Raw genomic sequence first — 21,863 nt, forward strand, 5'->3', positions numbered from 1 at the left:
TATCTTCACAACCCTGCTTGATATTGAGAAGTCAATCATAATTCCACTACTTTATCCCACATCAACATGTTTTTTTCTCTTTCAGTCAGTATATGTCTTGATAATAGGTACTGAATCCTTTTTAACTTTTTAAAATCTCCAAAGAAAGATATAGTGCCTGGAAAACCAGTAGGTGTTCAACAGTACCCTCTTTTTAACTAATAATGAAAAGAATAATTTGGTCACTAATTCCTGAAATTTCAAATACATGCAAAAACAAAAACAAAAACAAAAAACTTACCTACTTAAGCTTAAGTTATTGCACTTTCATAGCCATATCAATTTGTTTCTCCTATGGCCCACTTCTCCTTCTAGGTTGATTCTAAAGATTTTAGTTTATGTGATAGAAAAAATAAATATCCATGGAAAACTTTAAATACTTTATCATTTCCAATGTGTACGCTTAAAAAAAAATCCCTTCTCCAATTTTTCTGAAATTATGGAATTTCTACTGATGCACTTTGTCATCTTTGATTCCCCAATGATTCCTGTAGTTTCTGATACATAACATTCAAATATCTGTTGAATGAATGAGTTATTTTTAAACCACCATGTTAGCATGTTACAATTAATGAAAAAAGTTCCAATGCAAAACATTTTAATAGGTTGTCAAATATACAGTTATTAGAATTATGTAAATATCACTTATAAAAATTGGTATATCACATTAGATGATTCTATAAAATAAAACCACAAATCACACATTGACAATAACCCCTGCAGTCCAAGTATACTCCCACAATAGTACAAATTACAAACACATTTAAAAAAAAAAAACCCTAAAGACATTTATACATTTAAACCAAAGCAACTGTGACTAGACTAAATACATTCATTCATCAAGTACAATAAATTTAGCATTGCTGCTCATAGTCACTAATAACACAATTTTAGGTGCAATTTCACATGCTTTCATAAATCTTCCAGTACAGTTCCCATAGTAAAGTGTCTTTGTGCACGCCATTTTCATTTATATGCAGGTGCATCATACATCATACTTAAAACTATTTCACTTCACAAACTGTTAATATATATTTTAAGTGGACAGTAGGTAAAAAATTTAAACCTCAATGATGACAAAATCTAAAATTAAAGAAAAGTCTTGAAAGCCTATAGTAACTTGTTTACTTGCATGAATAATATTTTCTCTTAGTACAGGCTATTAATATAAGTAATGAGAACTTAAATATTAACTCAAAAAAAGATAGAGGCTCCAAACTTTTCCAAGAAATTAATGCGTTTTCAAAGTAATAATATAATCAGTCTGTAAGTCAAAAGTAATTTCATATTCATTGCCAAATTTAAAATAACAGTGATGTTAAGATTGAGGCCTAAAACTGTTGTACTAAATTGTAAAATACAGCAAAGACACAGCTCATTTGCTTGGGAATATGTAATGAAATGTTTCTCAGAGCAATGTTCATTACTTTAAATGGACAGTCTAAATAAATGTACCTTTGCCAGCAAGGAAAGTGAAAAATTAAGGCTTTTTTATGCTATCTGTAACTACTACCCAAACTTAAATAGAGGTTACAATACTGCAAAATATTACTTCTCACTTCAACTATTGTTAGTTGCTTCATTTCAACCCCATACTTAATATTTAGATGCCTATTTTTCTATATGTCTATTTTAATTAAGTCCCCAATCCCACCCCATCCAAAGAGAATGCTGAAAATGGTTAGGGCCTTTTATCTGTTTGGTTCACAGTTGTAATACTGGGGGCTAAAAATGCTTAACACATGGCATAAATCCAAGAAATATTTTTGAATGAACTAAGAAGCCTGGCCTCCAAAGACAACCCTACTTGTTTTTCCAAAGCAGTAACAGATAATTGTTACCTCTTTAGATAATCAGATTGACAATTATTCAAAAGGAATAGATGTTTCCTAGGCTATGAAAACATCAAAAACATGTAATAGAAAGGATAACTGGGGGTACAAACATATCAAATCAAGACTAAAGGCACCAGAGAAAAAATGTAAGCATTGTAAACATTTTTAAAAGCAAAACAAGTTTTAACGTGTAAAATGTCAAACTAGTAAGAGAAAATGTACTAAAATGATGACAATGCTTTACCATAGTAGACACAATTCCTGTAATTTCACAAACAGAATTCTTCTGTTGTTCTATCGTTTTCTTTCTTTCTTTCTTACATCTTCTACAATATTCCAACCCCTAGAAACAAATGTATTTTCAGTTGCGTGAAACAAAAAGTTTCAACTGAAGGGTCTACGGTAATTCCTTTTTCTTAAATGATGTTATAAATTTGATACACAGACTTGACAGACATAAGAACATCATCTTGGAAATCATAAAATACTAAATTATGCTCAATCAAAATACAGACAAAGGTTCTTCAGTTGAACAGTTTAGAGCCCCATAAGAGCAAATTGTAGTGTAAAGAGGAAAAGTAAGTACAATCTTTCCAGACACATGAAACAAAGAATAATGAGTACTGAGTTGAAATACCACAAGCTCCACATTAGAGCCATTTAATATACACATTTTCATAACTGTTTCTTGAAAAACTATTTAGATAAAATATTTAGCATTTATCATCGATTTTTAATTTACTTGAATCTATGCAATGTCCATCCATATTAAAATATCAATTAATGTAAATACTTCATTACAAAACTATTATACAATTTAAATTTTTATTAGAGAAAGGTATTATTCATATCCACAATTTCTTAAAGTCCTTTTTAAATGAGTGTATTCCATAAGAAATACACTAAAATCATTACTTATGTTTCATAGGGGAAAAAAACTATGAGAATCCTATTTACCCAAACTATATCCCTAATATGCTTATTTCTTAAGCCTTTACATGTTCAAATATGCTTGGTGAATAGTGATCATTCATCCCCACAGTGGTAAATTTCAGCATAACATTAAGTGACTGAGAGAGACTAAAATAGTCACATGTAGATTAGATAAACAGATACTTATTCTGTTATACCTAAGCTTTCTTATAAAGCAACACAAAATGAGCACTGGATAACAATAACAAATGTAAACAAACAGAATTAAATGTTAATCCCTTCCCTGAAAAAAAACAGATAAGAGGGCTTCTTGCTTTATTAAAAACAAAACTTGATCTATTTAATCAAAAGGGTAAGACATTGATTTTACAAAATTATATTTCCAAATACAGATAAAAAAAATCTTGAACAGTTACTTCAGATTTTATTGAGCTAAAATGTGCAAAAATCTGATAATACTTAAGTTTATTAAATTCATTGTACATAGGCTGATATAATCCCATACAAAAAAAGCCTCAGTATCTTGTTAAGATTCAAAATAGTGTTTAATCATCTGAACTTAAGATTTATCGAACCACTATCCAAATAACAACAAAATCCATACTGTAAAAGAAAAAAGTAAAACTAAAAATTTTCTGATTATCACTTGAAATTCATTCCCATTAAAACATAAAACTATAGCCAATATCCATTTGAAAAGTGAAGAAAAATTGGAAGTCCCTGTGATAATTACACCAATTCTAAATAAAAAATTAAAATCAAATTTTGCTATTACAAAATGCACGTGATCTTTTAAGTTATTCAGGTTTAATAGATTTACTAAGGATAGAGTTCATAGAGCATTTAGTTGGTACTTCTGTTTGGACTCAGGTATTTGCAAAGTACCCCCAGAGAAGGCTGAGAAGGTAAAATAAACATAAAATTGTGAAATTTTCTCCATACCACAACAAAGGCGCTCGGATTTAAAAATTCAATTTGTAACTCTAGAAGAAAAAGAGGAGAAACAATTTACAACCCCAAAATATTTTCCAGAACTATGACAAAACTGGTAACTACCTAGAAATGTTATTAGTGAATCGAAGTGCAAGTAATGACAGCATTAACATCAAATGTATTTGAAGACTCAAAGTTTTAAATGTTTTCAATGACAAACAACTAGTTGATTTTTTTTAAGGTGGTGGGTGTGAAACAAAGATAATACAAATCTAATTTTTCCAGGAACAGTAGCACTACCCCTGTCCCCATGAAATTAAGTTATAATTTCACCATTCAACATAATATAAAACTGTTTTGAATAAGAGTGAAATAGAAGCATGAATAGAGATACGCACCAAACCCTATATTAGGGACTAATTTACACATGGTATTTTTGATAACAACCTAATTAGATACTGTCTTTCATTGCTTACTATAATTCTGAGAAACTGCTTTTAACAACATTTACACTACTGCTTAACTAAATGGGGACATAAAAATACATACATTTTTAAAGAAAAAAATTCAAGTTATTTAGAGGAGAAATAAAACTTCAATTATTTACTTTTTTGAAGCTGCATTTAGATAAAAAGGTATATGGTTTACGATACTTTTCACAATGTAATAAATTTATATTCCAATTTTCTCATGAATGAAAGATTGTAAAAGAAAATATTTTGTTCCTTGAAAATAACATCTCTCTTCCCCTAACCCGGGTAAGAACAATTAGTGTGCCCTTAATTTCAAGACTTTGTTGTTGTCATCCACATCAACTGTCTTTTTCATGAAGTATAATATTTTGAGAGAGAGATGTAAAAATTAAAGAGAAAATCTGCTTTGGAATGCAACGATTAAATTTCACTAAGAAGCACCCTTTGATACGCTGGTCTGAACTTTTAATATAAAACCTAAACAGTACTTATTTCTGAAGTAGAATTTTCTCCAGTTTTAATAACTTCATACATAGCAATACTAAGGACATCAACCTGTGCTTTTGAGATTTTGATAGGTGTTCTAATAACGTAATATTTTAGATATGGCTCATTGTCAAGGCTGGGTGGACAGAGATTTCATGAACTGGCTACAGAAAGCTAACTAAACTCTTAATGACTGAATAATGGTGTGCATTTTGCTTGAGCCAAAAAAGATGTTTAAGCCACGTACCACCACATTCCCTGCTTAACATTCCTAAGTTTCTTTATTCTTCATAGTTTTCTAATGAACAAATAATTAGTTTTCCTGAGTAAGATTATAAAAAAGTTAACCTTTCTTCCAAAACTATAAAGACAAATAAAATGTCGACTCACAATACAAATTTTTTACACAGCATTACAGGTGCAGAGATACTGACTGCTCCTCTTCATTATGATTGGCCCATCCTTTAAAAAGACTGTAACAGAGAATTCAATTGTCTAAAATACTTCGAAGTACAGAAATTAAATGCTTTAGCCCATAAACATATCCCTCATCTATTGTGTTGCTAGGGAACACATGAGCAAAATCTATCATTCGTACTTCTACTTCAGCGATCTCTTGGCAACCAGTGGGAAGATGGTAGAAAACTTTTTCCAGTTGGGAAAGTACATTTCCATTTAAATGTTCCTGTGACATGCTTTTCCATCCATTGTCTTGCTCCAGATTTTCAACTTTCAATGAAGTCTGACTGTGATGCTTTTTTGTATACATTTTCCTGTGACGAGCATACATTTTGGACAAGCTTTTGCCCACTGAAGCCTCTATTTTTCTATTACCTGTGGAACTTAACACATGAAAGTTATTATTGTACTCTAGTACTTCTGTGTCTGACAGTTGTCCTTTGGACAAAAACTTTTCTGCCAAAGTTCTGTCATTCAATTTTGTAGTGGTTGGCTGAGATGAACCTTCATAAACAAATAGTAATGAACTTGCGTAAAAGTTAAGCTGCTTCTGGTTTTCAAACCACTGCAGAATTTTCTCAATCTTCTGAATACTGGCAGCAACAGCATCTTTTCTTAAGCAATATCCATTATGAAAAAATCTGGAGACTCCTATAAAAAAGAAAAATATGAGCATTATAATCAAATTATGAAATAACTATTATTTGGGAAGTAAACTCATCACAGAATTCTCCAATATTTTCCCCATCATCCCTTATAATTAAGTGAACAGTTAATCCTAGAATTCTAAGAATTCTAGTCTGATATAGAAATCTGACCTCAGCTTAATTTTTGGTGAAGATGCTCTTATTAGAAAACATTTAAATTACACTAACATGATATGAAATGTCCTATTTAGACAAAAGGAAATTTATTACACGTAGACTGATAGTTTACTTCTCTCACTATATTCTCTTAAGAAATAGGATTCCAGGCCGGGTGCGGTGGCTCACGCGTGTAATCCCAGCACTTTGGGAGGCCGAGACGGGCGGATCACGAGGTCAGGAGATCGAGACCGTCCTGGCTAACACCGTGAAACCCCATCTCTACTAAAAATACAAAAAAAAAAAAGAAAATTAGCCAGGCATGGTGGCGGGTGCCTGTAATCCCAGCTACTCGGGAGGCTGAGCAGAACTGCGTGAACGCGGGAGGCGGAGCTTGCAGTGAGCCGAGATCATGCCACTGCACTCCCACCTGGGTGAAAGAGCTAGACTCCATCTAAAAAAAAAAAAAAAAGAAAGAAATAGGATTCCAAGACTTGCTCTATTTGCTATTGTGAGAAATTTTACAGTAAAATTACTTGTTCAGGCTGGGCGTAGTGGCTCACGCCTATAATCCCAGCACTTTTGGAGGCAGAGGTGGGTAGATCACCTGAGGTCAGGAGTTCAAGACGAGCCTGGCCAACATGGTAAAATCTTGTCTCTACTAAAAATACAAAAATTAGGCATGGTGACGTATGCCTGTACTCCCAGCTACTTGGGAGGCTGAGGCACGAGAATCACCTGAACCTGGGAGGTAGAGGTTGCAGTGACCCGAGATCATGCCACTGTGCTCCAGCCTGGGCAATAGAGCAAGACTGTGTCTTGGAAAAAAAACCAAAAAAAAAACACAAAAAAACTTGTTTGTTAGAATCTCATTTACAGCTAACTAAAACCTAGAGTCAAATTTAATTATTTTTTAATGGTACCATTACCAAATACCAAACCATAACTCTACTAATTTTCATTTGCTCTCAATAATATTGATTCAATTGTTCCAAACAGTTCAGCTCATTTTTGGGAATAGTGCTTTTCCAGGTTAGGTATATTATTGAAAATTGAGACCTTTAAATGTTTTAACCTATCAGATTATTAGGGCTTTTTAAAAACTAGGCCTAGTTTATCATACTTGGGAATTTATAGGTATATATAATTTGATTTCTGCTTTTAAATAACTTGTTCCCCCAATTTGGGACAGAAACTATTAAAAGATATGTTCAGGTATGACTGAATTAGTAGCATGGGAAAATATTTTTTAAATAGCCCATCTGAAAGTTATTTTGCTGTTGATTAAGTACTCCAAGGCAAACACTAATTGTTAAGCTCATGCTATGGATGTTTGCTTTCTATACACAAAATAAAAATTCTTCTACAAACTTTTTACACTATGCATAAGTTCTTCTCTAACTATCTTAGCAGAGCTAAGAATAAACGTGTAATATAATGTTATTTCCAGGAATCTAGGATATTGTTGTTTTTGTAATATCTTGGCCATAAATATTTTAGAAGCATATATGTATGTTAACAGATTTTATTTAAATCAGTTTAATGCCACTTAATTATTCATTATGTGGAGCTCTAGAAACTTACATAGTTCAACTACACATGGAAAAATTCAATAAAAATACATTACATGCTACAACACATATTTTAAAGTCTCTTATGTAACAAGCAGTTTTAATATACTATGATCTATGTTTACTTACAAAATAATTTTACAGACAACCTCTAGTTCCAGTATTGAGCTAGATGGTTGGTACACAGCTGTTCATTATTTTTTTAAATTATATTAATAAGAAATAAATGAAAATGTAACAGGGCCATTCATAGTCCCATGGTCTTGATGTATTATGAACCAGGGCTTATGATTATCCAATTCTGTAAATCTAAGTTTCATTATTTTTAAAAAAAAATTTATTATGAATCAAATCACTTTTCCAAATGATAACTAAAACTGAAATAACTTTAGAATTATTTAACTGTTCAATCATAAAAGCATTAGTTTTTTAATCCTTACCATCCTTTATAGTTTCTTTTGTTAAGCTTCTTCCATAATGCTGATTTTGTGTCTCATAGCTATCGGAATGAACATGATAAACCTGTCAAAAAAAAAAAAATCAGTGAATATTAAAAAGCTAATACTCCTTGACCATGTGGGGTTTATCCCAGCTACAAGGGTGGCAAAAGATGAAATCTACTCAGGTAATTCATTCTAATAGATTTGAGAAGAAAAAAAAAAATCGCAGTCATATCAATGGATGCTGAAAAGGCACTTTACAAATTTAACATCCACTACTGATGAAAATCTTTGTAATATAAGGATAGATGAATATTTCCAATATGATAAAACTATCTACCTCAACCTACCAGGAGTTAGTCTCAAGTTTAAAGGACAGAACTGAAAAAGTACTTCTTTTAAAATACAAGAAGCTTTCACAAAAATATTTTATCACGATGTCTTTTATATTATCATCATCTAATATTCTGGAGTTCCTAGTAAAGGCAATTTAAGAGAAAGAAATTAGGGGTATAATAATTTGGAAAGGTGGAGATAAATACTCTGAAGATAATAGTTGTACACTGGAAAATAAAATTAAAGACAAATTCAAATAATAAAATATATGACATGGCATTTGAATACAAATTAGTAAACAGAAAATAAGCTTTCTAAACACAAACAACTCATTAGAAAATGTAATGAAAGACAAGACCCCATTTATAAAATGTAACCCCCCCAAAACATGAAAATAACCTAGATAAGTAAAAGATGTATAAGAAGGTATCTTTAAAACATTCCTAAGACACACACCTATGTTCTCAAAAAAGATTCAACATAATAAACTATATGAATTTTCCTTAATCTACAGCTAAAGTGAGATTATAATAAAAATACCATCTCTTTTTTTGGGAGGTAGGGAGAGACAGAGTCTCTCTCTGTTGCCCAGGCTGGAGTGCAGTGGTATGATCTCGGCTCACTGCAACCCCGGCTCCAGGATTCAAGTGATTCTTGTGCCTCAGCCTCCAAGTACCTGGGATTACAGGTGCGTGACAACACGGCCAGCTAATTTTTGTATTTTTAGTAGAGGTGAGGTTTCACCATGTTGGCCAGGCTGGTCTCAAACTCCTGGCCTCAAGTGATCCACCCGCCTCAGCCTCCCAAAGTGCTGGGATTCCCGGAGTAAGCCACCATGCCTGGCCTCAAAAATTGTTTTTAACCATAAGCCAACTCTAAAGTTCACATATGTAAAAAAAAAAAAGAAAGTTAAAATAAGATTAATAAGGTGGAACTAACCTTGCCATCCTACCAGATATTAAAACATATTTTAGAATGAAACATATGTGAGAACTTATTATATGATAATGGGATTATAAATCAATGGGAAGGATTATTTATTAAATGGTGTTATTCTGATTAAACAGTGATCAGGAAAAAATAAGTTGTATTCATACCTGATATCATGTCAGGATAAATTCCAAATGTACCAAAGATTGAAATGATAAAAGGTCCCCGAAAACATGTAGCAATGCTTGAGTAACTGATAATAACTAGGGACGGCATTTCCAACTAAAACTCAGAAATGTCACAGTTGTTTTTTTTGGTAGATAATATTTGTACATACTTATGGGGTACATGTGATATTTTCTTACAGGCATAGAATGTGTAATGATCAAGTGAGAGTATTTAAGGTATTCACCACTACAAATATTTATCATTTCTATGTGTTCACAGTGTTTTTCCCATGCAGAAATCAAAAGAAAAAAAGATTAAAAAAATCATTTGAAATGTATTTGATGGACAAAGGGCAGGTTTACACTTATGGGGGAAAAAACAAGAAACAGAAAGTGTTTAAGCTCGATTTTGTAATAAACATATATACAGTATTTGCATGTTTAAAATATCTCTGGAAGGACATATAGAGAAAAATAACTATAATACGATATCTTGTATGGAGGCAGACTATGCAACTGCACAGGTATACCTCATTTTATTGTGTTTCACTTCATTGTGCTTTACAAATATACTGCATTATTTACAAATTGAAGGTCTGTGGCAGCTTGAGCAAATCTACTGGCACCACTTCTCCAACAGCATGTGCTCACTTCATGTCTCTGTATTACAACTTGGTAATTTTTGAAATTTTTCAAACTGATTTTATCTGTTATGGTGATCTGTGATTAGTGATCTTTGATGTTACTCCTGTGATTATTTTCGGATGTCATGAAGCATGCCCACATAAGATGGCAAATTGGATAAACATGTGTGTCTTGACTGCTCCACTGACCAGCTGTTCCCCCATCTCTCTTCCTCTCCTCAGGCCTCCCTATCCCTGAGACACAATAATATTGAAATTAGGCCAATTAATAATTAACAACCCTCCAATGAACAATTAATAACCCTCCAACGGCCTCTAAATGTTCAAGGAAAGGAAATGTCACGTGTCTCACTTTAAATCAAAAGCTAAAAAGTGATTTACTTAGTAAGGAAGGCATCTTGAAAGCAAAGACAGGCCTAAAACTAGGCCTCTTGTGCCAAACAGCCAAGCTATGAATGCAAAGAAAAAGCTCTTGAAGGAAATTCAGAGTGCTAACTACAGTAAACACACAAATGATAAGAAAGTGAAACAGCCTGACTGCTAATATGAAGAAAGTTTTAGTGGTCTGGATAGAAGACCAAATCAGCCACAACATTACCTCAGGCCAAAGCCTAATCCAGGATAAGACTCTTTTCAATTGTATTAAGGCTGAGAATCACCATGAGGAAGCTGCAGAAGAAAAATGCAAAGCTAGCAAAGGCTGGTTCATAGACCCTAACAGAAGTTTATGGAAAGATGTTGTTTTTAACCTAAAATGCAAGGTGAAGCAGAAAGTGCTGTTGTAGAAGCTACAGCAACTTATCCAGAAGATAACTGATGAAGGTATCTACCCCAAACAACAGATTCTCAATGTAGATGAAACAGCCCTCTATTGAAAAAAATGCTACCTAGGGTTTTCATAGCCAGAGATAAGAAGTCAGTATCTGGCTTCAAAGCTTCAAAGGACAGGCTAACTCTCTTGTTAGGGGCAAATGCAGCTGGTGACTTTAAGTTGAAGCCAATACTCACTCATTTGTCCTAGAGTCCTTAAGAATTACGCTGAATCTCCCAGCCCTTTCGGAGGCTAAGACGGGAGGATTGCTTGAGACCAGAGGACAACTTGCGGCAAGGAGCTCAAGAACAGCCTGAGCACCATAGTGAGACCCTGTCTCTACAAAAAATTTAAAAATTAGTTGGGTATGGTGGAATATGCCTGTAGTCCCAGCTACTCGAGAGGCTGAGGTGGGAGGATTGCTTGAGCCCAGGAGTTGGGGGCTGCAATGAGCTATGATTATGCCACTGGACTCCAGCCCAGGCCAAGACCCTGTCTGAAAAAAAAAAAAAAAAAAAAAAAAAGTGCTGAATCTACTCTGCCTGGGCTCAAAGCCTGGATGACAGCACATCTGTTTATAGCATGGTTTACTGAATATTTTCAGCCCACCATTGAGAACTACTACTCAGAAAAAAAGATTCCTTCCAAAATATTACTGCTCACTGACAGTTCACCTGGTCACCTAACAAGAGCACTGATGATGTACAAGGAGATTAATGTTGTTTGCATGCCTGCTAACAACATTCCTTTTTGCAGTTCTATGGATCAAGGAGTAATTTCAACTTTTAAGTTGTATTATTTAAGAAATATATTTTGCAAGGCTACATACAGCTGCCATTGATAGTAATTCCTCTGATGGACTGGGGCAATGTAAATTGAAAAGCTTTTGGAAAGAATTCACCATTCTAGATAGCATAAAGAAAATTCGAGATTCCTGGGAGGAGGTCAAAATATCAACATTAACAGGAGTTTGGAAGAATTCCAACGCTCATGGATGACTCTGAGGAGTTCAAGACTTCAGTGGAGGAGGTAACTGCAGATGTGGTGGAAAGAGCAAGTGAACTAGAATTAAGACTGAAGGCTGAAGAGGTGACTGAATTGCTGCAAACATAAACCTTGAATGGATGAACAGTAGCTTGCTTGCTTGTTTTACTGATTGGCTGACTGAGATAGGGTCTCGCTCTGTCACCCAGGCTGGAGGGCAGTGGCACAATCATGGCTCACTCTTGTACTCAAGCAATCCTTCCCACCTCAGCCTCCTGAGTATCTGGTACTACAGGTGTGCGCCACCAAGTCTGGCTAATTTTTGTATTCTTTTGTAGACGGGGTTTCGCCATGTTGCCCAGGCTGGTCTCAAACTCCTGAGCTCTAGTGATCCACCCACCCTGGCCTCCCAAAGTGTTGGGATTACTGGCAAAAGTCACTGCCCCTGGCCTCAGAGTGGCTTCTTATGGATGAGCAAAGAAAGTGGTTTCTTGAGATGGAATCTACCCCTAGTAAAGATGCTGTAAGCATTGTTGAAATGAGAATGAACGATTTAGAATATTACATAAACTTACTTGATAAAGCAGAGGCAGGATCTGAGAGGAGTGACTCCAATTTTGAAAGTTCTACTGTGGGTAAAATTCTATCAAAGAGCATCACATGCTCCAGAGAAACCTTTCATTTAAAAAAGAGTAAATTTATGTGGCAAACTTCATTGCTGTCTTATTTTAAGAAATTGCTGCAGGTACTCCAACTTTCAGCAGCCACTACCTTGATCAATCAGCAGCCACAGGCAAGAGCCTCTACTAGCAAAAGGAAACAACTCACTGAACGCTCAGATGATCATTAGTATTCTTTAGCAATAAGTATTTTTTAATTAAAGCATACATATTGTTTTTTAAAGAACACAATGCAGCCAGACACAGTGCCTCATGCCTTTAATAATAGTGCTCTGGGAGGCTGAGGCAGGAAGATTGCTAGAGCCTAGGAGTTTAAGAGCAGCCTGGGCAATATGGCAAGACCCCATCTCTATAAGAAATAAAAAATAAGCCAGGTGTGGTAGCAAAGATATTTGTAATAAAAAGTTAACATTCTCAACCTAAAAACATGTAAATATGTAGCAAAACAGTATACAATTTTTTTTTTTTTAATGTAAAGAAAACTAAGAAACAGGTGTAGGAGGACAGAATGATAAGCAAAAGCAAGCTCCTGCTTTTCCTGGATTGTACATCACCATATTAGTTGCTCATTTTGCAACTTCTTTGCAGAAACTGACAAGCTGATCTTAAAATTCATGTGGAAACGAAAGGGACCCAGAATAGCCAAAACAAATTTGAAAAAGAAGAACAAAGTTGAGGCCAGGTGCAGTGGCTCACACCTGCAATCCCACCACTTTGGGAGGCCAAGGCAGGAGGATCACTTGAGCCCAGGAGTTCAAGACTAGCCTGGGCAACAAAGTGAGACACAGTCTCCACAAAATAACTTAAAAACTAGTTGGGTGTGAATGGTGTACACTTGTAGTCTCAGTTACTTGGGAGGCTTAAGTAGGAGGACTGCTTAAGCCCAGCAATTTGAGGCTGCAGTAAGACATGATCATGCTACTGCACTCTAGCCTGGATGACAGAGCAAAGACCCAGTCTCAAAATAAAATAAAATTTAAAAAAGAACAAAATTGGAGGACTCATAATTCAAAACTTACTCCAAAGCGACATTAATCAAAGCAGTGTAGTACGTGGCATAAGGATAGATAATATGAAACAATGGAAAACATTTATGGTCAATTTATTTTCAACAAGGGTATCAAGATATTCACTGGGGGAATAACAGTCTTATCAACAAATGGTGCTGGGACAACTGGATATCCATATGCAAAAGAGTGAAGTTTGACTCCTTCCTTAAAGCATACAAAAAATTTACTTAAAATGTATCGTAAATCTCAAAGCAAGAGATAAAACTACAACATTCTTACAAAAAAAAGTAATATTTGTACTTTTTGTAAAATACTGATGTAAATATTGATGAGTTTGGGTTAGGCAATGGTTTACACCAAAAGCCTAGGTAACAACAACAACAACAACAAAAAAGCAAATTGGACTTCAAAACTAAAAATTTGGAGGCTTCAACGAATACTATCACTTAAAGACAATCAGATTAGAAAAAATATTTGCAAATCAAAAGTTTGATGGATTTATATACAACTCAATAATTAAAAACAAAATGACTGAATAGACATTTTCCCAAAGAAGACATATGTAGTTAATAATATTGCACACGAAAAGATGCTCAACATCATTAATCATTAGACAAAGGCAAATCAAACCACAAGGAGATGCTACTTGACACCTACTAGGATGGCTTATAGCAGAAAAACAAAAAGGAACAAAGGTTTCAAGAATGTGGAGAAAATGGAACCATCACGAATTGCTGGTGGGAATGTAAAATGAATGGTGAAGACACCATATGTTCTTACTTACAAGTGGGAACTAAGGTATGAGTAAACAAAGGCATACAGAGTAATATAATGGACTTTAGACACCTGGAAGGAGAAGAGTGGGAAGGGTGGCTAGGGATTAGAAAACCTACATATTAGGTACACTGTACACTACTCAGGTGATGAATACACTAAAATCTTAGAATTTACCACTATATAATTCATCCATGTAACAATAACAACAAAAAAACTGTACCCCAAAACCTACTTAAATAATTTTTTGAAAAATTAAATAACTAAAGAAAATGGTGAAGTCACTTGGGAAAAACACTTTGGCAGTTTCTCAAAAAGTTAAACACAAACTTAACCCTAGGATCTACCAATTTCACACATAGGAATCTACCTGAGAGAAATAAAACATATACCTACACAAAAATGTGTATACAAATGTTCATAACCGTTATTAGTAGCCAAAAAGTAGAAACAACCCAAAGTCCATCAATGAATGAATGGATAAACAAAATGTGGTATATCCATATAATAGAATGTTATTTGGCAATAAAAAACAAAGTATTGACTTATATGACATGGGTGAACTTTAAAAACATGAAACTAAATGAAAGAAGACAGTCACAAAATACCACATATTATATTGTACAATTCGATTTATATGAATTGTCCAGAAGCGGCAAATCCGTAGAGACAGAAAATAGATTAGTGGTTCCCTAGGGAAAGGGAGTTTGGAAGGAAATTGGTAGGGACTGCTAATGCATATGAAGTTTTTTGCAGAAGTGATAAAAATATTGTAAGTTGAATGTGGTGACAGTTGCCCAAGTCTATGAATTGACTAAAACCAGTGAACTGTATACTTTAAATAATTAACAGAATGGTATGTAAATGACATCTCTCACTAAAGCCATCTTAAAAAAATAAACCTCTTTAAGAAATAAACAAACTTCTATTTATGTCTAGGGAAACAATATATCCCAGCAGAGTGAAATCATACAATACCTTATTTGCTTATCCTGTTTATGTACCCTAAAGGTAATGCAAACCCAAAGAAGAGTTTACTATTATTATTATTTTATTTCAATAGCTTTTGGGGAACAGGTGGTTTTTCGTTACATTAATAAGTTCTTCAGTGGTGATTTCTGAGATCTTGGTGCACCTGTCACCCAAGCAGTGTACATTTTACTGAATGTGTAGTCTTATCCCTCACCCGCGTCCTACTCTTCCTCAAGTTCCCAAAGTCCATTAATCTTATTCTTATGCTTTTGCATCCTCAAAGCTTAGCTCCCACTTGTGAAAGCTTACAGTATTTGGTTTTCCATTCTTGAGTTCACTTAGAATAATTGTCTCCAACTCCATTCAAGTTGCTGCAAATGCCATTATTTCATTCCTTTTTATGGCTGAGTAATATTCCATCGTGTATATTTCTTTATCCATTCATTGGTTGACGGGCACTTAGATAGGTTCCATATTTTTGCAACTGCCAATTCTACCACTATAAACATGCGTATGCAAGTGTCTTTTTCATATAACAACTTCTTTTTCTTTGGGTAGATACCCAGCAGTGGGATTGCTAGGTCGAATGGTAGTTCTACTTTTAGTTCTTTTTTTTTTTTGAGACGAAGTCTCGCTCTCGCCCAGGCTGGAGCGCAGTGGCGCAATGTCGGCTCACTGCAAGCTCCGCCTCTTGGGTTCACGCCATTCTCCTGCCTCAGCCTCCTGAGTAGCTGGGACTACAGGCACCCGCCACCACACCCGGCTAATTTTTTGTATTTTTAGTAGAGACGGGGTTTCACCGTGTTAGCCAGGACGATCTCGATCTCCTGACTTCATGATCCGCCTGCCCTGGCCTCCCAAGGTGCTGGGATTACAGGCGTGAGCCACCGCGGCCAGCCTACTTTTAGTTCTTTAAGGGATCTCCATACTGTTTTCCATAGTGGTTATATTAGTTTACATTCCCACCAGCAGTATAAAAGTGTTCCCTTTTCAACACATCCATGCCAACATCTGTTTTTTTTTATTTTTTAATTATTGCCATTCCTACAGGAGTAAGGTGGTATTCCCTTGCAGTTTTAATTTGCTTTTCTCTATTAGTGATGTTGAGCATTTGTTCATATGTGTGTTGGCCATTTGCATATCTTCTTTTCAGAACTGTCTATGTCATTTGCTCACTTTTTGAAGGGATTATTTGCTTCTCACTTGCAGATGTCTTTGAATTCCTTGTAGATTCTAGATAGTAGTCCTTTGTCAGATGCATAGTTTGCAAACATTTTCTCTAACTCTGTGGGTTGTCTGTTTACTCTGCTGATTATTTCTTTTGCTGTGCAGAAGCTTTTAAGTTTAATTAGGTCCCATTTATTTATTTTTGTTATTGTTGCATTTGCTTTTGGATTCTTGGTCATAAATTCCTTGCCTAAGCCAATTGTAGAAGACTATTTCCAAAGTTATCTAGAATTTTTATAGTTTCAGGTATTAGATTTAAGTCTTTGATCCATCTTGAATAGATTTTTGTATAAAGTGAGAGATGAGGATTCAGTTTCATTCTTCTACATGTGACTTGCCAATTATGCCAGAACCATTTGTTAGACACGGTGTCCTTTACCCAATTTATGTTTTTGCATGCTTTGTTGAAGATCAGTTGATTGTAAGTATTTGGCTTTATTTCTGGATTCTCTATTCTGTTCCACTGGTCTATGTGTCTATTTTTATACCAGTACCATGCTGTTTTGGCAACTATACCCTTGCAGTGTAGTTTGTAGTCGGGTAATGTGATGCCTAGAGATTTGTTCTTTTTGCTTAGTATTTCTTTGGCTATATGGACTCTTTTTTGGTTCCATATAAATTTTAGCTTTTTTTTTTTTTTTTTTTTGTAGTTCTGAGAAGAATGATGATGGTATTTTGATGGGCACTGCACTGAATCTGTAGATTGCTTTTGGCAGTATGGTCATTTTCACAATATTGACTCTACTCATTCATGAGCATGGGATGTGTTTCAATTTCTTTATGTTATCTATGTGTTATCTATGATTTCTTTCAGCAGTGTGTTGTAGTTTTCCTTGTAGAAATCTTTCACCTCCTTGGTTAAGTATATTCCTAAGTACTTTTATTTTTTATTTTGTGGCTGTTGCAAAAGAGATTTAGGTTCTTGATTTGATTCTCAGCTTGGTAGTTGTTGGTGTATAGCAGTTTGTGTATACAGATTTTGTATCCTGAAACTTTACTGAATTCATTTCTCAGATCTAGGAACTTTCTGGATAAGTCTCTAGGATTTTCTAGGTATTCAATCATGTCACTGGTGAACAGTGACAGTTTGATTTCCTCTTTACTGATCTGGATGCCCTTTATTTCCTTCTCTTGTCTGACTGCTCTGGCAAGGACCTCCAGTACTATGTTGAATAGAAGTGGTGAAAGTGGGCATCCTTGTCTTGTTCCAGTACTCACGGGAAATGCTTTCAACTTTTCCCTATTCAGTATGATGATGGCTGTGGGTTTGTCATAGACAGCTTTTATTATTTTGAAGTACGTCCCTCCGATGCCAATTTTGCTCAGGGTTTTTACCATAAAGGCATGCAGGATTCTGTCAAATGATTTTCTGCATCTACTGAGATGATTATATGATTTTTATTTTTAATTCTGTTTATGTGATATATCACATTTATAGACTTGTGTATGTTAAACCATCCCTGCATCTCTGGTATGAAGTCCACTTGATCATGGTGTATTATGTTTTTGCTATGCTGTTGGATTTGGTTAGCTAGTATTTTGTTGAGGATTTTTGCATCTATGTTCATCAGGGATATTGGTCCGTAGTTTTCCTTCTTTGTTATGTCCTTTCCTGGTTTTGGTATTAGGGAAATATTGGCTGCACAGAATGATTTAGTGAGGATTCCCTCTATTTTATGGAATTTCAGTAAGATTGGTACCAATTCTTCTTTGAATATCTGCTAGAACTCAGCTGTGAATCCATCAGGTCTTGGACTTTTTTTCTTGGTAATTTCTTTATTACTGTTTCAGTCTCGCTACTTGTTATTGGTCTGTTCAGAGTTTCTACTTTTTCCTGATGTAATCTAGGTGAGTTGTATATTTCCAGGAATTTATTCATCTCCTCTAGATTTTCTAGTTTGTGCACATGAAGGTGTTCATAGTAGCCTTGAATGATCTCTTGTATTTCTGTGGTATCAGTTGTAATGTCACCAGTTTTGCTTCTAATTCAGCTTATTTGGATCTTCTCTCTTCCCGGTTAATCTAGCTAATGGTCTATTGATTTTGTTGATCTTTTCAAAAAACCAGCTTTTTGTTTCATTTATATTTTGCATTATTTTTTGTTGTTTCAATTTCATTTAGTTCTGCTCTGATCTTTGTTATTTCTTTTATTCTGCTGGGTTTGGCTTTGGTTTGTTCTTGTTTCCCTAGTTTCTTGAGACGTGACATTACATCGTCTATTTGTGCTCTTTCAGACTTTTTGATGTAGGCATTTAATGCTATGAACTTTACTCCTGGCACTGCTTTTGCTGTATCCCAGAGGCTTTGATAAGTTGTGTCACTATTACCGTTCAGATTAAAGAATTTTTACATTTCTATCTTGATTTCATTGTTCACACAAAAATCATTCACAAAAGGAATTCAAGGGCAGATTATTTAATTTCCATGTATTTGTATGGCTTTGAGGTTTCTTTTGGAGTTAATTTCCAGTTTTATTCCACTGTGGTCTCAGAAGTTACTTGTTATGATTTTGATTTTCTTAAATTTATTGAGACTTGTTTTGTGGCCTATCATATGGTCTATCTTGGAGGATGTTTTGAATGTTTATTCTGCAGTTGTTGGGTGGAATGTTCTGTAAATATCTGTTAAAGTCCATTTGTTCTAGGGTATACTTTAAGTCCATTGTTTCTTCGTTGACTTTCTGTCTTGATAACCTGTCGAGTGCTGTCAGTGGAGTACTGAAGTGCCCCATTATTACTGTGTGTTATATCATTTCTTAGGTCTAGCAGTAATTACTTTATGAATTTATTAGATGCATATATATTTAGGATTGTGATGATCTTTTTGCAATGAATTTCCTAGGACTTCTTTGAGCTTCCTGTAATTGATGTCTAGATCTCTAGCAAGGCCAGAGAAGTTTTCCTCAATTATTCCCTCAGATAAGTTTTCCAAACTTTTAGATTTCTCTTCTTTAGGAAGACCAATTATTCTTAGGTTTGGCCATTTAACATAAACCCAAATTTCTTGGTGGTTTTGTTCTTTCTTTCTTTTTTTTTTTTTTGAGATGGAGTTTTGCTTTGTCAGCCAGGCTGGAGTGCAGTGGCGCGATCTTGGCTCACTGCAAGCTCCGCCTCCTGGGTTCATGCCATTCTCCTGCCTCAGCCTCCCACGTAGCTGGGACTACAGGCGCCCGCCACCACATGCGGCTAATTTTTTGTATTTTTAGTAGAGATGGGGTTTCATCGTGTTAGCCAGGATGGTCTTTTTTTTTTTTTTGTTGAGACGGAGTCTCGCTGTGTCGCCCAGGCTGGAGTGCAGTGGCGCAATCTCGGCTCACTGAAAGCTCCGCCTCCCGGGTTCACGCCATTCTCCCGCCTCAGCCTCCGAGTAGCTAGGACTACAGGCGCCGGCCACCACGCCTGGCTAGTTTTTTGTATTTTTAGTAGAGACGGGGTTTCACCATGTTAGCCAGGATGGTCTTGATCTCCTGACCTCGTGATCCACCCACCTTACCCTCCCAAAGTGCTGGGATTACAGGCATGAGCCACCACACCTGGCTCTGTTTTTTACATTTAAGTTGCTTTTCACCTTTCTCTGGTATCTCCTTGAGTAGCTTAATAATCAGCCTTCAGAATTATTTATATGGCAATTCAGAGATTTCTTCTAGGTTTGGAACCATTGCTAGGGAGCTACTGTGATCTTTGGGGGTGTTATAGAGCCCTGTTTTCGTCATATTACCAGAATTACTTTTCTAATTCCTTCTCGTTTGGGTAGACTGCTTCTTCAAATTGTTCTTGAATACATTTTTAATTGGACTTTAAAAAATTTATTTACTTTTTCTCTCTCTCTCTCTTAAGGATTAGGCTTTAATTTTTATTTTAGTCTAAACTGATTCTTGGTACTTGTAGGAGTAAAGACTCTGTATGATTTCCTTAGTTATAGAGAGTCTTTGTGTGCTGGCTTTCCCCAATGCTGGCTATAGTAGTTATATTATTGGTGGGTGGGTGAGTTCACTGTCTCCTATAGAGTTGGAATGGCAGGGATCTCCTGAAGCTTATCTTCTTCTCTCGTGGTGCATGCTTCATTTATTTAATTTTTTCCTGGTGTTTCATTTCCTAAGTTGATGATTCCAGTTTCAGGCCCACAGAGGAGGTATCCCTGGGTAGGCACCAGGTGTGGCTAAGGCAGGTGAGTAGATGTAATACCCAATGGTGGGCCAAGGTCCCAGCCTTGATGAGGGTAGCTGGGGCGGCTCTCAATTAGATGTGCTGAGGACTTATCAGAGTGAAGAGTGGAAACTACCACAGCTTCCCTACTAAGTCAGCAGGAAAATTATTTACCACGCAGCCTCATTCCTATACTAGTGTTTCAGCTATTCAGATCAGATAGGCACCTCTTTTCATCTATAGGAATGTTGGTATTCCAAACAGGGAATGATTGTGACTGTGCCTCTCACGCAGGCCTGAATCTGGGGGATGCTCCTCCTGTCAGGCTGTACTCACCCTGATTATTCCAGGAGGGCTGTCTGTAGATGCCTCCATGCTGCATTGCTGTGGGGGATGCCCCAGCTATATCTACAGTGGAGTGCCGGGGAGAACAAGGACCTTTACTCCAAGGTCCTTCATGATCACAGTGGCTGCCTGCCTGTTGCGGTGTATGTGCAGACTTTCCCAGCTATGCCTAGCACTGCAATTGTGTCTCCGCTGTGAGAAACTACCCACCAGTGAAAAGATGTGGAACTCAAGGCCTGCTGTTCAGATTCTTTTGTCCCACAGGGTGATCCTTTGACGTGGTGCTCTCCCCATTCCCCTGGTGCTGGGGCTTCCTGAGAGCCAGACAGTAGTGATTGTTATTGTTCTTCTGGGTCTAGCCACTCAGCAGGGCTACCAGGCTCCGGTTTGTGCTGGGGAACGTCTGCCTGTGATGCGATCAGTCTTCAGGTCTCCCAGTCATGGATAACAGCACCTGCTCTTGTGGAGGTGGTAAGGGAGTGATGTCGTCTCTGTGAGACTCCTTCAGTGTAGGTAGGTTTAGTGTGCTGGCTTTCTCGAATGCTGGTTATGCTAGCAGCGAAGTTGTCACATGGACAGACTGAGGACCACTGGTTAGCCAGGGTGTTGGAGGCAGTAGCTTTGGCGGTTGTTTTCTCCCTCCTGGGAGCAGAGTTATTCCGTCATGAGTTGCTGTAATGGCCTGAGTTGGTCGGCCTCCAGCCAGGAGGTAGCACTTTCAAGAGAGTATTGCAATACTTGCAGTATTGGCAGTAGGATTTGAGCTTGCCCTAAGTCGGCAAGCGGGAAGTATTCTGGTTTCTCACATGATGGGCATTGCCATAAAGCTCCCAAGAGTTTATGTCTTATCACAGCAGGTAGAGAAA

At 36.0% G+C, this 21,863-nt stretch overlaps 1 protein-coding gene across 2 annotated transcripts in view; it reads right to left on the reverse strand.

The window, feature by feature from the left end:
* Positions 1-620: 620 nt before the first annotated feature.
* IPMK (inositol polyphosphate multikinase) overlaps positions 621-21,863 on the reverse strand; it is a 75,674-nt gene continuing 54,431 nt past the window's right edge. For both annotated transcript variants that reach the window (XM_026454834.1, XM_026454833.1), the window contains exons 5-6: positions 7,973-8,054; positions 621-5,809 (exon numbers count right to left, since the gene is read on the reverse strand). In XM_026454834.1, coding sequence (XP_026310619.1) covers positions 5,187-5,809; positions 7,973-8,054 — 705 coding nt within the window. In that variant the 3' untranslated portion in view covers positions 621-5,186. The remainder of the gene's footprint in view (positions 5,810-7,972; positions 8,055-21,863) is intronic.

The sequence above is a fragment of the Piliocolobus tephrosceles genome, chromosome 9, assembly GCF_002776525.5.
Source record: "Piliocolobus tephrosceles isolate RC106 chromosome 9, ASM277652v3, whole genome shotgun sequence".
NCBI classification, from domain to species: Eukaryota; Metazoa; Chordata; class Mammalia; order Primates; family Cercopithecidae; genus Piliocolobus; species Piliocolobus tephrosceles.